The sequence below is a fragment of the Muntiacus reevesi genome, chromosome 5, assembly GCF_963930625.1.
Source record: "Muntiacus reevesi chromosome 5, mMunRee1.1, whole genome shotgun sequence".
In the NCBI taxonomy this organism is placed as follows: domain Eukaryota; kingdom Metazoa; phylum Chordata; class Mammalia; order Artiodactyla; family Cervidae; genus Muntiacus; species Muntiacus reevesi.
The window spans coordinates 11,222,214-11,239,574 of NC_089253.1; the positions used below are offsets into that span (position 1 = coordinate 11,222,214).

General features: G+C 38.1%; 1 protein-coding gene across 5 annotated transcripts in view; it reads left to right on the plus strand.

Moving 5' to 3' along the window:
* The window catches only part of DLG2 (discs large MAGUK scaffold protein 2), a 2,219,272-nt gene that overhangs the window by 1,276,420 nt on the left and 925,491 nt on the right, over positions 1-17,361 (plus strand). For 4 of the 5 annotated variants that reach the window (XM_065936964.1, XM_065936965.1, XM_065936966.1 and 1 more), the window contains exon 1: positions 14,533-15,116. The exons of the other annotated variant lie outside the window; for it this stretch is intronic. In XM_065936964.1, the coding sequence (XP_065793036.1) occupies positions 14,808-15,116 (309 nt within the window). In that variant the 5' untranslated portion in view covers positions 14,533-14,807. Of the gene's footprint in view, positions 1-14,532; positions 15,117-17,361 lie in introns of those variants that run through there. 5 annotated transcript variants of the gene reach the window in all.

Here is a 17,361-nt window from a genome sequence, read left to right on the forward strand (position 1 = left end):
TTACTGTCCAAGGGACTCTCAAGAGTCTTCTGCAGCACAATTCAAAAGCATCAATTCTTCAGCACTCAGCCTTCTTGATGGTCCAACTCTCACATATATTTGGTACTTAATGGATGTAATGGTACTTTAGAAAGCCAAACCAACAGAAAAATTAGGTCCTATTTTGCACAGTGTTCCCCACCCTCCACAGGCTCCAATATTGTGTGAACCTTGATTTTATTCCTGGTTCTATTCCATACTAACACTGTGACTCATGGGAACATTATAAAATCTAAGTCAATTTCTGTATCTTAAATTGGCATCTCAGTGTTAACCCATATAGGGTTGTAAGGATCAAATGAAATACTTATGGTTGGGACACATTTAAATACTCAATAAATTGTAGATATATTGTTGTTATTGATGATGTTATTTAGCACCTGTCCCAAAGATGGAATAACATGGCCAAAAATAGGAGTTGAAAAGAAGTTTAGGATCAATATGGAATCCTGACATTCAGTTGAAATCAATTGACCTTTACTGAGTGTTTGTATAGAGGCATTGCAATATTTTTAAATGTCAGCATCTGCTACTTATTATAAGTGGAGTGAGGAGGGGGATGGTGATGAGGGTAACAGACAAAGCTTGTTGTATATTATTATGTGCCAGGTGCTGTACTTTATAGAAATTAATTCATCTTATCCTCATATCAATCCTGTGAGATAAGAACAATCTATAGATGAGGAAACTGAGACACAGAGAGGGTAAGTAACTTGCTCCAGCCCTAAGCTTAGATCAGAGTTGGGAGGTATACTTGGAAGTCTGATTCTAGAGCTCATGCTTTGTCTACTGTGAATGGGAGGGGGAAAGCACATACATGTTCTATAAAGTTTTATCACATCATGTAAGAATATAGAAAAAAATGTTCCAAATGAGGAAGAAGTTCCATCAGAATTTAAATGTTTATGTGGTAATGAAAATGTGCTTAGCGCTGACTTTAGAGGCCATGCTTCTAGCCACTATGTCATACCACCTCTATTTGGCAAAATCTTTTTGAAAGGATGTGCAATTGAGAAAATAAACCAAAAAATTAACTATGCCATATCCTTTAACTCTCTTGCTATGTTTAAAAATGGTAACCAAATTGCATGCTTAGAACAATAATATATTAAATCTGTATTTGTATAGTCAACTGGAAGATGTTATGATTAAACCTAGAGATGTTGACAGTTCATCCTTTGTCAACTCTGCCTGTCTTTCAGCAACCACTTAATGTGACTGCATAGACACTTGAGTCCACTCCCTTAATTTTACAAACGGAGTCATTAAAATGTCACAAGTTACAATAAATTGTTTGAGATGAGATAGCTAGTCATTGACAGAGCTGGAACTCGAGCACATTTCCTAAAGCCAAGTCCCATATTTTCCAAGTTTAATTCAACAAATATTTACTGAGCAATAATAATTATATTGTGAGGCAATGACAAGGAGGGTGTGAGCTTACAAGTAGAAGATGGTTCTGGCTCTTGAGAAGCTTATAATCTAGACGCAAAAGCAAACATGCCCACATATAATTATAAAACTCACCATAATGGAACGTCTTCAGTAGCAGGGAAGATCCCACATACTGTCACTCTATGTCTCCCTTTTATCACTCAGCACACGGAGTGTTTATTCAAGAAGTTCTGCCCTGCTAAATTGCTAGCCTGTCTATAGTTTGCTAATTTATCCCAAGCATAGTTCCTGGTACAGCATAGGAACTCAATAAATATTTATTGAATGGAATGAAAAAACACAAAAGCAAAAATAATGTGAAATCACAGAGGAGGGAATGATTAATTAAATGTGAATTTGAAATATACAGGCCAAAGCAAAGCCAATTAGGCAAAACTTTACGAAAATGTCAAGTCTCTAAGGAGAGGAGATCATTCAGCTGGAAGAGAGCCTGTCATTTCTGTTAATCCATACCCTGCCTTTAGGCCAATCCACAGATAAATTACCTCTGACAAGTCAGAATCTGTTTGTTTGTTTTTTAACCTTTTGATAAATATAGAAAATATCTTACAAATCATTCATCAGAAAAAATAAGAACATGTAAAACTTAGACCAAAGAAAGACTGATTCCAGTTTATGGTTCTTTCTCAAATTCTAAGGGTTAAAGCCCCCCCCAAAGCTGGGTAGGCTGTTCCAAGGGGAATCTCAGTGGTATGTGTCAGACTGTCCCGAAGTTGGAGGAAGATTCATTTTGTATTTGTTCCAGGTCAATTCTGTAAATAACATTATTCAACTTTACTCTTTTATCTTTTCTGACGTTTATTTCCTTAGTTTATGACTGCTTCCTCCTTCCTTTCCTATCTTTGTTTTTGACCTTCCTTCCTTCTCTTTCTTCTTTCTGTTCTTTATTATTTCCTCTTCCCCTCTCTCTTTTCTCAGTTATGAGAAAATGCCATAATTTTTTGCACATTTTGTTTTTCATGCATCTTCTCCCTCATGAAACTCAGCGCGGGGGATGGCACATGCTTGTGCCCTGCTTGGGGCCCCCACACTTTGCCACGCTACCTGCTGCTGCTGCTAAGTCGCTTCAGTCGTGTCCGACTCCGTGCGACCCCATAGACGGCAGCCCACTAGGCTCCTCTGTCCCTGGGATTCTCCAGGCAAGAACACTGGAGTGGGTTGTCATTGCCTTCTCCGGCCACACTACCTAGCCTGCTCCTAAGAACCAGGAAAGAGTCAGCAGAACATAGCGCATTGGAAGAACCAGGAGTCCAGTACTTGGAAATAACTCACCCAGAATGTTACATGTGTTAGGCTCCCAGGAGTCTGATCAAAAGCCAAGAATCTCCACCCTATTTAAGATAATACACTTTATTTAAATTGTGGAGTTTTTAAGGCTTGAACAAAAGCACATTGATGGCTTATAACAATACTTCTAGTATTTAGTGCTCTAGTAACTGTATTAAGAACTAAAGACTATATGTATTTTTTATACTCGGGTAAAGACAAACATATAAACAGTAAGTACAAAAATATGTTAATGGATACACACTACAAAAATATAAAATTCATGACATTGATAACAAAGTCTGGGGGAGAAGTTAAAATGTAGAATATATACACTTGAAGTTAAATTATTATCAGCTTAAAATATATTGTTATAAATGTAAAGTATTTTATGCAAGCCACATGGTAACTACAGAGAAAATGCCTATAGAAGATACAAAAAAATGAAAAAGGTGTCAAATTATGTCCCTACAAAATATGTTAATGAAATGCAAAGGAATATAGCAATAGTAGAAAGGAGGAACAAGGAGGGTACAAGACAGACAGAACACAATGAACAAAATAATAATAGCCCTTCTCTATCAGTTTGTTGTTCAGTCGCTCAGTCATGTCCCACTCTTGACGACCCCATGGACTGCAGCATGCCAGGCTACCCTATCCTTCACCATCTCTTGGAGTTGGCTCAAACTCACGTCCACTGAGTCAGTAGTGCCATCCAACCATCTCATTCTTTGTGGTCCCTTTCTCCTTCAGCTTTCAATTTTTCCCAGCAACAGGGTCTTTTCCAGTGAGTCGGCTCTGCATCAGGTGGCCAGAGTATCGGAGCTTCAGCTTCAGCATCAGTCCTTCCAGTGAATATTCAGAGTTGATTTCCTTTAGGATTGACTGGTCTGATCTGCTTGCAGTCCAAGGAACTCTCAAGAGTCTTCTCCAACACCACAGTTCAAAAGCATCAGTTCTTCAGTGGTTAGTCTTCTTTATGGTCTAACTCTCACATCTGTACATGACTACTGGAAAAAAACCATAGCTTTGACTAGATGGACTTTTATTGGCAAAGTAATGTCTCTGCTTTTTAATATTCTGTTTTTAATAGGTTTGAAGTTAAACTTCACAGTCAACAGACATAGAATGGCTGAATAGGGGAAAAAGATTAAACTATATATTATCTATAAAAGAGTCACATTAGATTTAAGTACAGATATAGGCTGAAAGTATAAGGATAGGAAAAGATATATATAGGCAGATAGTAACTGAAAGAAAGCAGGGATGATCATACTTGTATCAGACAAAATAGACCAAGTCAAAAACTTCCAAGAGAGACATTTGTTGTTTAGTCACTAAGGTGTGTCCTACTCTTGTGTGATTCCGTGTACTGTAGCCCACCAGGCCCCTCTGTCTATGGGATTTCCCAGGCAAGGATACTAGAATGTGTTGCCATTTCCTTCTCCAGGGGATCTTCCCGACGCAGGGATTGAACCTGTGGGTCCTGCTTGTCAGGCACATTCTTTACCACTGAGCCACCAGGGAAGCCCAAAAGAGATATTATATAGTCATAAAAAGGTCAATTCACCAGGAAGATAAGATATAACAGTTATAACAATGTGCACAACTTCAGAGCATCCAAATACAGATTTTCCTTGACTTACAATGGAATTAAATTAAGATATGTTGAAAATGTCATCTACCAAAAATGTATTTAATATACCTAACCTATCAAACATCATAGCTTGGCCTAGGCTACCTTAAACATGCTGAGAATATTTACATTAGCCTGCAGTTGGACAAAATCATTTAACATAAAGCCTATTTTATCACAGTGTTGAATATTTCATGTGATTTAGTGGCTACTGTAATGAATGTATATAATAGAATGGTTGTATGGGTACAGAATGTTTTTAAGTGTATTGGTTGTTTACTCCTGTGATCACACAGGTCATTGGGAACTATGGCTTGCTTCTGTTGCTGAGTATGGTACTACATATCACTAGCCTGGGAAAAGACCAGAAATCAAAAATTGAAGTACTATTCCTGCTAATGTGTATCACTGTCCCAACATTGTAAAGTATAAAAATTACAAATTGAGTCATTGTAAGTCAGATAGTCTGCACATGAAGCAAACACTGATAGAACTGAAGGGAGAAATAAACAGCAACACAATAATAGAAGATTTCCACAATGGACAGAAGACCCAGACAGAAGGCCAATAATGAAGCAGAGGAGTCAAATAACATTATAGTTTAAAAGAATCTAACAAATGTACACAGAGCATTTCAACCAATAGCAGCAGAATACACATTCTTCTCATGTGTGCAGGGAACATTCTACAGGATAGACCACATGCTAGTTCACAAAATAAGCTCTGGCAATTTTAAGATGTAAGTCGTACCAAATATATTTCCAACCACATGGAATGAAACTAAAAATCAGTTGCAGGATGAAAACTGGAAAATACACATGTTTGGAAATTGAACAATACATTCTTAAACAACCCGTGAGTCAAAGAACAAAGAAAATGAAAAATTTAGAAATATCTTGAGAAATAAAAGCAAAACAATATATCAAAACCTGTGGAATATGGCAACTGCAATATTAAAAAGGAAGTTTATAGTAATAACTATCTTTGAAAAGAGAAAAGATCTGAAATAAACAACATAAATTTATATTTCAAGGAACTAAAAAAAAATGAACTAGCTTAACCCAAAGTTAACAGAAGGAATGAAATAGTTAAGATTAGAATAGACATGAATGAAGTAAAGAATAGAAAAATAGAAAAAAAAAAATTGAGAGCTATTTTAAAAAAGAAAATTGATAACATTTAGCTACACTGTGTGGTCTCAGTTGCTCAGTCATGTCTGACTCCTTATGACCCCATGGACTGTAGCCCACCAGCCTCCTCTGTCCATGGAATTTTCCAGGCAAGAATGCTGGAATGGGTTGCCATTTCCCCCTCCAGGCGATCTTCCTGACCAAGGTATCAAACCTCATCTCTTGCATCTCCTGCATTGGCAGGCAGATTCTTTACCACTAGTGCCACCTGGGAAGCCCTTAGCTACATTAACTAAAGGAAAAAGAAGAGACTCAGAGACAATGAAGAATGAAAGAGGAGATGTTGCACTTGATGTCACAGAAATGAAAAGGATTAGGACTTAACTATGAACCATTACATACTGACAAAAGTCAGGTAACAGAAGAAATGGGTAAATTTTTAGAAACAAACAATCTAAAAAGACTGAATCCTGAAGAAATTTTAAAAAAATCTGAACAGACCTATAAATAGTAAGAGGATTAAATCAATAATGAATAACTTCCCCCAAAGCAAAAGCTCAGGACCAGATGGTTTCACTGGTGAGATATACCAGACATTTAAGAGGAAAAAATGACAGTCCTTCTCAAACTCTTCCAGAGGTTGAAAATGCATAAATACTTATGAGCCCACATTAATATGATACCAAAGCCAGAAAAAAACACAACAACAAAAACTTCAGACCAATATTCCTAATGAATGAATGCAACAGTCCTCCATAAAATAGCAGACCAAATTCAACAACACTCTGAAAGCATCATATACCATGACCATGATTTATCCTTGATTTATCCAAAAATAGTTCAACATATGAAAACAATCAGTGTAATCACAGTAGCAGAACAAAGGATAAACATCAATGATCATCCCAACAGGTGCAGAGACACTAACAAATCTCAACATTCTTTCATGATACAGAAACACTGAACAAACTAGGAACAGAGGTAAATAACTTTGACATAATAAAAGTCATGGATGAAAAGGTCTATAGGTAACATTGTACTCAATGGTGAAAAACTGAAAGCTTTTCTCTAGGATCAAGAACAAGAAAAGGTGCCCACTGTCACCATTTCTATTTAATGTTGTATTTCAAGTTCTAAACAGAGCAATTAGACAAGAAAAAAATGTCTTATAGATCAGAAAAGGAAGAAGTAAAATTATCTCTTTTCACAGAAAACATTATATCATGTTTAAAAACCCCTGAAGATGGCAGTCATAAACACACCCAGAGATACTGTTATCAGCAAAGTTATAGTATGCAAAATCAATATACAAAAATCAGTGGTATTTCTACATATTAACAATGAACAATTTCAATAGAAAACTAAACAAGCTCATTTGTGATAATCAAAAAAAATAGAACTTAAATTTTACTAAGGGAGTAAAAAATTTGTATACTGTGAACTACAAGACTTTTTTTTTTTAAAGAACTAAGCAGGACACCTATTACAGATAATAATGCTTAACTTTTTTAACTTTCCAACTTAATGATGGGAAGGAAGAGAATATGTCATGTTGCCTTGCTGCTCCCTAATACATACTTGTATTAATATCCCATGAAATCCGTACACCTTTTGGATTATATCATATTAAGAGAAGACGTCAAGAGGAGAAGGGGGCAACAGAGGATAAGATTGTCAGGGGAATGTGTAATTTCCTCAGTTCTGTCTCCCCACAGCAAAAATTTGAAATGGTGGACCAGTGTTACAGCTCAGTTACAGCTCAGGTTTATTTGGCAAGCAAAGGAAAATAACATCCTTCAGATGTGAGGGCGAACTGACCCAAAAGAAGAGAGGGGCTCAACTTTGGCTCCTCTTTTATATGCTTTTCCTCCTCCCCCTGAGCCTGCTGTATGTAAATTGGGCTAGCCAGGAGAGCTGTTTGTTTCACCTGAGGTCCTCACTCCGGTCCGTGGATTTTCTTTCGTTCCATTGTCCGCGGGCTTTTCCTTCCTTTGTCTTTTAGCCACCAACATTTTGGACTGCTTTATTCCTATTCTAACTAACAAGGTGATTGGATGGCATCACTGACTCAGTGGACACGAGTTTGAGCAAACTCCTGGAGAAGACTGGAGTGCTGCAGCCCATGGTTGATTTTCTTGCCTGAACAACCGCAGCGAGGAGTGTGACTTTGGTGGCTGGAGTTTGGGATTCTCTCCCTGCCCTACTGCTGACCGGCTTCTGACTTGGGGAGCCACTCCCCCTTTTGCACCATTTAGCTATAAAGGGAGAACAGCTTGAAAACTCTTGAGAGAAAAGCACAGCTGTCAGGAAGTGCAGCTCTTATGAATGAAGATCTGGCTAAAATAAACAGAAGCTGTTTCTTTTTTTAGTATCGAATATTATAAGACCACTAGCAAATTCTTCAAAAAGATAAATTCATACACTGGTACCACTGAGCCACACTCAATATTTAACACAATAACCTCAGGATGCTTTGCTCTTTTGTGTTTAAATTCAAAATGCTTATCTGGTCATTTTACACTTGAGATGTAAAACATAGACTGGGATACATGTGTGGTAATAACCACTGAAGGACAATTTTATCTACTTTCTTGCTTTATTTATTTTAATAAACATTGAATGCCTTTTGTGCTTGACTCAGAAGGTGGATGCCAATGGAAAAAAGAAAGCCTTCTCCTTTCCCTACTGACTATTGATTAGGTTATGATTGAGGAGAATGGCACAGACAGGTAATAGTGCAATTCTTGTTTTAAATGTGATTGTATAAGTATTACAGTAGAGAAGCACAGGTGCTAACAAGCTTATAATGGGAGGGCGCCTTGATCTGTTCTGGGAGGGGTGGGGCAGTGTCTAGGAATGCTTTCTTGAAAGGTGACATTTGATTTGAGCTTCTGGGAGGAATTTCTGAATAGAAGAGTGTTGGGAATGGCAATCTGGTAGGAAGTAAGGTCAGGTGAATTTGTTTTGGAGCCGTGCTGCATAATAAACCCACTCTTTTTAGAATGCATTGTGTGTTTCATTGAAATAGCTTTCGGGAGATTGTATCATTTTTTTTATGAGTGGTGAACATCTTGTAATATTTTTTTAAAATTATGAATTGTAGCACACATGCAGTGAACTATGTAAAACATTCATACAGTTAAAATGAATAGTTATGAATGAAGCACTCAGATAACCAACAAACAATTTATCACCCTAGGATCTGCTTCCACTCTCTGCGCTCTTTTCTTTCTTAACCCCTTCCTCATCCATAGGTATCCACTCTCCTGAATCTTGTGATAGTCCTATTCTTTTAGTGGCTCCCCTAGAAATCATGACATGTCCTTAACTTATCAAAGCCTGTGGCTAATCATACCTTCATCTTCCTCCCAAATGACACAGACCATTGAACACTTGCGTTGTTATAGATTCAATAAAAAAAAAGTTTAAAAGTGTACCTTAATTATTAATTTAAAAATGAGCCATAGTTCCACCATTAATGGTGGTTAGAGCTGCTTTCATTCTGGTGTTCAACCTGTTAGTCACTTTTGATTAGCACATACGTATTTTGGAAAAGTCTCCATGGCAAAACCACTGTGGCCAAAATAGAAATTTAAAAAGGCAACTAGGGGGAAATATTTGCAATCCATACCACCAACAAAGAGCTAATTTCCCAATTCACAAAAACATCCTAGAAATCATTAAGAAGGAGATAGAATTAAAATGCCCACCCACAAAAACATGTAAGTCCAGAGGTGATATCTTGATGCACCCCACTGAAGGGTGAGCAGGAATGGATTATGTGGAGGTGTGAAGAGGGCCAAAACACAGGAGCAGTGTGCACAAGTTGGGCCTAAGCGCAGGTGTTAATCACAGCCTGTGTAGGTGGAGGGTGGAACGAGGGAGTGGATCACAGGTGAGGCTCATGAAAGCAGCAGAGGCTAGATCACACAGTGCAGGATGACAGACCACGTAAGACACTTTAAAGATTGTGCTGTCTGTAGGGATAAAGATCCCCAGAAAATGAAGCTTTATTGACAGTTCTGGATCATAAAGAAGGCAGAATGCCAAAGAACTGATGCTTTCAAACTGTAGTGCTGAAGAGGACTCTTGATAGTCCCTGGGACTGCAAGCATATCCAACCAGTCCATCCTAAAGGAAATCAACTCTGAATATTCGTTGGAAGGACTGATGCTGAAGCTGAAGCTCCAATACTTTGGCCACCTCATGAGAAGAGCTGACTCATTGGGAAAGACCCTGATGTTGGGAGAGATTGAAGGCAGGAGGAGAAGCGGAAGGCAGAGAATGAGATGGTTGGATGGCAACACGGACTCAATGGACATGCTGCTGCTGCTGCTGAGTCACTTCAGTCGTGTCCGACTCTGTGGGACCCCGTAGATGGCAGCCCATCAGGCTCCGTCCGTTCTCTCCTCCAGGCAAGAACACTGGAGTGGGTGGCCATTTCCTTCTCCAATCAATGGACATGAACCTGAGCAAATTCTGGGAGATGGTGAAGAACAAGGAAGTCTGGCATGCTGCAGTCCTTGGGGTGGCAAAGAGTCAGACACAGCTTAGCAACTGAACAACAAAAAGCTAATCAGGTTCTCACTTTAGAAAAAGTGGCTCTGGCCACTACGTGAGCGTGAATTGGCGTAAGGCAGCTGCCAGCAGCCAGTTACAAAGCTGCTTCACCAGTTTTACAGAGAAGTGATGGTAGCTTAGACTAGGATGGTCCTCATGGCGACTGAGGGAAATAGACAAAAGTGGAAGATACTTACACAGACAATACTATAGTGTGTAACTGAGTATGCGAGGTGGGTCTGGAAAACACCACAGGACAAGTGATATTAGTTTAATCTTGAAGGATGAGAACAAAATTTTTTGTGATACTGTGGTTCATCACTTAGGTTAAATTGTTAAAATATGTACATTATAAGTGATTATCACCTTCTTATCAGTATTCGTTTCAGATTCTCTAAGAAATGTCATGTAACCTGTTTGCCTGTTTCTCTAATAGTGTTGCAAAATCTGTTACAGTAGAATAAATGTGCATTTCTTGAAAACCATTTGACAGCTTGACCTTTTCAATTCAGATTAATCCCCTCCCCACTAACATCCACCCAAATCCAAGTATATTAGTGAGAATTTGGGACCTTTTGAAATTTTTTTTCTACCTCCTATTAAATCCTCTGTCCAGTTAAATCTCTATAGCAATAAGGATGTATCCCACACTATTAATTCATGCTTGCTTTTGCCTCATGAGATTTATGATTAAATTAGTATAAGTACTTTGTAAATAATTTTAGAATCTAAAGTACTTTAAATATTCTTGGTCATCTTATTTTGAAAGGTAATTGTGCTTAGTTCTGAAGATTGCCTGGGCTTAAGGTTATTAGGTGTAGAAGAATGACTAATTCGTTTGCATTTGTGGCATCTATGTTCTTTGCAGTGACAGAAATTCACTGTATACACTTTGCAAATCAAGAGAAATTGCATTCTAATACTTCATACCGTTTTATGATTATTTAGCACATGATTTGTAGCTGCTAAAGGGCTTTTCTGCTAACCAGCCTCCCTTTAGCAAGCACTTAGTTCTTCTTTTGTAATTAATATTTTCATTTTTCATACACATAGAGTGCCTAAAGGAGGTTTTATCTGGAAGAAATCTGCATACTGTTTTAATGCAGCACAATTTATTTAGCAATTCATCTTTGCTATTTATGTTTTATTAAAAAATCAAGCCAGGATTTTAGTTTTAAGACCCTGCTTTAAAATGGGATTATATGAAATCATGTGTGTGAAACTTGAAAATGGTAAAAGCACTATAGAATTTAAAGAATCTTCCATTCAAAAAAAAAAAGTAAGGAAAAAAAAAACCCCTGCTAATGGTTGCTCTATAGAGTCAGTGTGAGGTCAAAGAGAGGTCAGTAAGATATATCTCATCTAGGCATTGCCCTGTACACCATCTGCCCATGTTAAATCACAGTGATAAGTAGGATGTAGACTTGTGCGCTGCTAATTCTTATTTTGCCAGACTTTCATGTCATCTTATGGTCATTACAGTTGACCAATTACAGTTGATCAAATTGAATTATCTTTAATTAGTAGGTCTGTCTCATCTACAGTGGATTAGTTGGACATATTTATCTGTTTAAGTGGTCTGTTCTCAGACTTGGAAAGCCAAATGTCATTTTTGAAGAGAAAAAAAAATGGAAGGGAGACAGGAGGTTAGAATTATTTTATATGTTTAAAGGGAAAGTATAATATCAGTAGTCTTATAATATGTTTAATACGAGTTTGCCATGGTCTTTAAGATCTTTGGAGGAAAGTAACATTAGTTATGCAATATATAATATTTATTTTTCTGTATAGACATGACATGCGGAGGTTATTAAAACAGAAATTCTACTGTCCTTGTGATGGGAAGAAATAGCTTATTCCAAAGAACTCATTCATAACAGATTTAGGTCCCTATGAAGATTTATAATATCTTTGCCAAGAAATGTTCTGTCTTGCTGCAAGCTGCACATGCAATTACAAAATTACAATAGATTCACACTGATTTACTCCTGTATAGATTGATTTTTGTACTTGAGAAGCAAATAGATGAGAACAGGACATGTACTCGCTGAAGATGTGATGGGCCTTTGAGCAATGAAACCTTCCTGAAAAACTGGAGAAGCATCTGTGGTTAGATAAGATTGGAGAGAGCCAAACTTATCACTTCCTGACACTCTCATTTGCTGGGGTGATGGTATTGCCATCTCACATCGGGTCCTACTGTATAGCCGTGCGTCACGGTGACACCAGATAAATATGAAGTTCTCTAGGGCCTTATTTAACCCAGAAGTTCATTCAGCCAGTATTCCTTGATTCAGCATTAAAAAAGAAAAGAAAAAAAAATGGGGGAGGGATGAGAGAGTGAGGAAAGAAGAGGAAGAGAAAAAACCGAGATAATTTTCTGCCCCTTTTCTCACTGAGTGTCACATGATCATCTATTTGCCGCAGTTCTGCTGTTTGTAGGTGTTGACATTGACTCCTTGTTTCTCTTTTGGAAAGAAATATCATTAATGCCATTGTTGTATCTACCCAACAGTTCAAGTCTTTATGTTTTTGTGACAGAATTCCTTAATATTTCAAAGCCAACATGAAAGTTAACCTTAAAAAATAGTTTGTTTCTGAAGCATTGGTGAATCAAATCTTTTCTAAAGATTTTTTTTTTATTCTTGGTTGTGTTGGGTCTTCATCGCTGTGTGGGGGCTTTCTCTAGATACGGTGAGTGGGAGCTACTCTTTGTTGCAGTGTGCAGGCTTCTCATCATGTGACTTCTCCTATTGTAAAGCATGGGTTCCAGCAGCAAGGGCTTCAATAGTTGCATGTGGACTGGGTTGGGTTGTGGCACATGGGCGTAGTTGCTCTATGACATGTGGGATCTTCCTGGTGTCCCTTGCATTGCAAAGCAGATTCTTAACTACTGGATCACCAGGGAAGCCCTGAATCAAATAGTATTTTCTGTTAGTCACCTATAAAACTGTTAGTCACCTCCTTCACTCCTGTACTCTTTCTTTCTGTTCATCCATCCAGAAGTGTATTTATCATAAGCCTGCTATGTACTGAGCAGACAGTGTACTAGGTGTTTGGGGGGGAAAAAATAGTCAATATTTTGAATGGAGACCCAGACCTGTGCTTTGAACTTACACATAGGAGTCATTACTAGTTATCAAAGGTGTTTTGCATGCTTACTGTGTCAGGTAAAGCTATCTACCCCTTGTACAGAATTTGGGAAAGGTCTCTCTGGGGCAGCTACACAAAAAGAGGAAACATTGCTCTTCTTTTAGGATTTTTATTTACAACAATGGTTACCCCAGGGAGTCCTAGTGTTGAAATGTAGAATTTATTGTAATTATGACTTTAGAAACAAGAATCTTGTCAATTTAGTCAGAAATGAGGTTTACACTGCCCCAGCACCTAGTCAATTCACGAGAAAGGTGGATCTGATGCTCTATAAATAAGAATTATATTCTGGGATTATATCATCTTTGTTTGGTGTTGCATAGATAGCAGTTTGCTCCTGAATTAAGCCAAAATTATTTTCTTAGGAATATGTGATAAGGACTAGACGTTTTGGCAATAGATATGGAAAGTTTCAAACAAAATAAAAACTCTAAGTACTGTAGTAATTAGCCTTTCACTTTCCTGAAAATACTACATATGGCTTCTGTAGTCATACTAAAATTTTAAAACAATCATGTCCTCTTTGGAAGGCAATTGCTTTAAATTGGATAGATTTCACTCATGTTTCAGTGAAAGAATTTGAAAATTCTGTCTTCGGAAACCAAAATACTGGATGGCAGAATTGGATGTGTCTTTCACTTTAAAATGCAGGCTCTGTCTGTGGTGAATATATTTGTTGTGGTAAAGTATTTGAAAGGAAATCCTCAGAATAATTTGCGGTAAAGAAAAACACTGTGTTAGAATCAGCCAGCCCCTCAGTTTTGAACTTTGAAAACTGCTTTATTTTGAATCAGAAAGGATTAATAATTGCTCATGGTGCAAAGAATCTATGTTTGGATTACAATATATAATCCTGTTCTAAGACACACTTCCGAATTTTAAAGGACTCTGGCAAAGTGCTGTGATCTCCGTGATTTTGCTGAATGAATCAGTGTTGAGTTACCTCAGGATTTCGGCCTGGGTCCTGGCAAATCTCTCTGTGAATAAGTGATTCCTGTAAACGTTGGGAATTCTTTCACAGGTTAACTTTCCCATCATCTGACACTGCTTATGCTGTATTGCCTCAGCCTAGATACATCCTCTCTGGGAAGAAGGGTCCTGCTGGTCTGCTAAGAAGCTCTCTTTCCTGAGGTCTGGGTTTTGTGTGGGGGGAAATCAGCTAGGAGAGGGACAGGCCAGCATGCCACATCGCGGGGAGCCCCTTCCCTGCGGGGCTCCATCCAAAAAGGGTCCGTAGCACAGTGTACAGTCCTGTAGCCCAGCTGTGTGGAGCATTGATTGCTTCTGCCTGGAGCAGGGATACTGTCAAGTTGCTCTGAGTTGAGTCATCTATTGACAAAGAGCTACCAGCCCGCAGATACCGCTGTGCGGAGCTGCTCCGGCAGCTCCCACCGCTCCCACGATGCCCTGCTCATAGCAGCTGTCAGAGACACTGAGGGATCCACGCAAGGGGGAGGGAGAAAAAAAAAAAAAAAGACTTTTTACAACTGCCTGGAAGAAAGGGGGTGTGAGCTAGGAGGCATCCCCGTGCAGAGCTGCCCAGAGGCGAGGGTAGGCACCCTGGCAGTATGAACGCACACCTCACCAGGCAGCACAGCTGCGCCCGGGGCTCTGGTGGCACGGATGCGGGGAGGAGCGCGCCCACACTGATCAGAGATGCTCACTGCGCGTGTGGCTGGCAGAGGAGTTCTCAGGGGCTCGGGTACACCTCCCAGACCATGCCCCCCTCGGGCGCGGGGGGCCCGGCTTCCAGCAGGACCAAGCTGGTCACCCTGTGGGACAGTGTGCGGAAAAGCCCCCGCAGGACCAGCACCAAGGGCAGAGGGGCTTGCGGGGAGCGCTGTGCGTGCCCGCCTGGCTGGATCAGCCCCGCACAGGTGAGCCTTTCCCCGTGACTGTGCCTTGGCGGTGGGTCGGGAGAAACCGGGAGCAAGTTGGGGTGGTGAGCATGGTTTGGAAACTTGGCCGAGTCTTCGTTGCTGACTCGAGGGTACGCTGGTGTGGTAAATGGTAGGCCAAGAAATCCTGTCGTTTTCAGAGGTGTCTGTGGGCTCACACCTCTGGGCGGCCTGGGAAAGGCAAGGGATGCCCCATTCAGTTTCTTGAAGTGACTTCTCCGGAGTTCAACTTCTCTAGTCCTCAGATGGTTTTACTATTCTGGTCATAGTCTTTTAACCACACTTTCGCTGCTAATCACTGTTAACTTTTTCTATTCTGTCTAGCAGAGGTTTGTGTTTTGTTTTTAAGGAAGGAAGAGAAAATGACCTTTAATCAGATACTTTCCATCTCTTTAAATATAAAAGAACATTTATTTCTTTAGCTATGGGATGTGGTGATTTGAAGTATGCTATTCTAATTTTACTCTGATGATGCTTTATACCTTTTCAGTAATGGAGAAGAAAATGTGTTTGTACTTAATAAATTTATTTTATAAACAAAAGGATTAGAACTGGAAGCAAACTAGAGGGTAATTACACTCAGAATAAAATAATGAAACATTTCTTTTATTCATAGAAGCAATAAGGTGATTTATATTAAAAAGCACAACTCATATTCCCCTGTAACGTATTTCTGAAGTAGATGTTCAGAATCCTTTAATTTGATTCCTACCTTATTCTTGCCCCAAACTACTAGCATTTTACCAGAAGTGAGATTAGCTCATTTTTTTTTTCCTGCCTCCATCCAGAAGAGGGAAAACAGCTTCCTGTAAAATACTATAAAATATAAATAAAATGCACCTGTAATCATTGCCATAAATATAGAATTCCACTTGTAAATATTCATTGAAAAGAGAAAAGCTGTGTTTGAAGAAAAATGCTTTCTTGATTTTAAAATGATTTTAGCATAATTAAGAAGTGGATATTGATCATGAGTAAAATGTTGTGGTCTGAGAGATGTAGAGAATATTCCAATTTTAATATTATTTTTTTAAAGTACTTGTAAGAATATATCTTACATATATATCTTATAAGAATATATCTTACATATATATCTTACTAAATCTTAAAGCTGTAGTTACATATACATGGTTGTGTATATAGCTTTTGATGCATTAACATCATGCATTTCAGCATCTGGGTTTAAATCAAGCACATATTGTCATTTTAGAATTAAACTAGTTCAACTTGAAATAAAGCTTGATGTTTGGAAACTTTTTTTTTTTAAGTTAACGTGAATTCCAAACTGAGTACACAGCCTTGACAGTTATGAAGTCTCTATATATTCTTTTCCGATACATGTGTTTATATGTCTTTAACCTGTATCTCTTAATTGATTAGGTTTGAGTCTCTGTGTCAGGCTTACATAGGCAGAGAAGACAAATGCATCTAGCTTATGGATTTTGCACAGAGCAGTATGTGCAAACATAGTTCACTGTTATAATTCTTTTATCCAAGATGTTGTAAACTTTTCATAATTTCTCAAAGCAAAATCTCTAATAGTATAATAACTGTGCTCTAAAAATCTTGATACATTTTTCATCAACCAAGGGAAACTTTTCCCTTCTCTGGTTTTTAACAAAGTCAGCCTCCTACTTGCTTAAATTTATAGTCATTTAGTGCTTTAAAGATTGAAATAGACTCTGCAATGATAGTTAAAGATCCAGTGGCAAATGAGAGAGCCACTGTCTCCCATTATTCTTTGCATACACATTTCTATACATTTTTTTCTCTTATTCACATGTACTTTATCAATTGCTAAAAGGAGTTATCCCCAAATAATGAAGAACCAGTTACATATCTTTTAGGATCTTCAATGTTATAACACTCTTCTATTAACTGTTTCTTCCACCCTTTTACTATCTGAGTCCTAAAAATGTGCTACATCAGATTGATCAGTCTCTCTTCATTCCAATCCCATGCCCATTCAAATATATTATGTTGAGTATTTTTTAATGTCTCTGTATATGCACATGTACATAGATTTTAATGTATTTATTTAAATATCTATATAATGCCTAACTACTTGTATGTATTAACATATTTTCATGTGTATATAATTACATATATACATGCATATGCATATACACACATAAAAATTAAAGTTCTGTTATTCTTTTTGCTCCTAGAAATTTCTAGCTGTTCTTACACAACATTTTTCCTCTCTGTATTAAGTATATTTCCT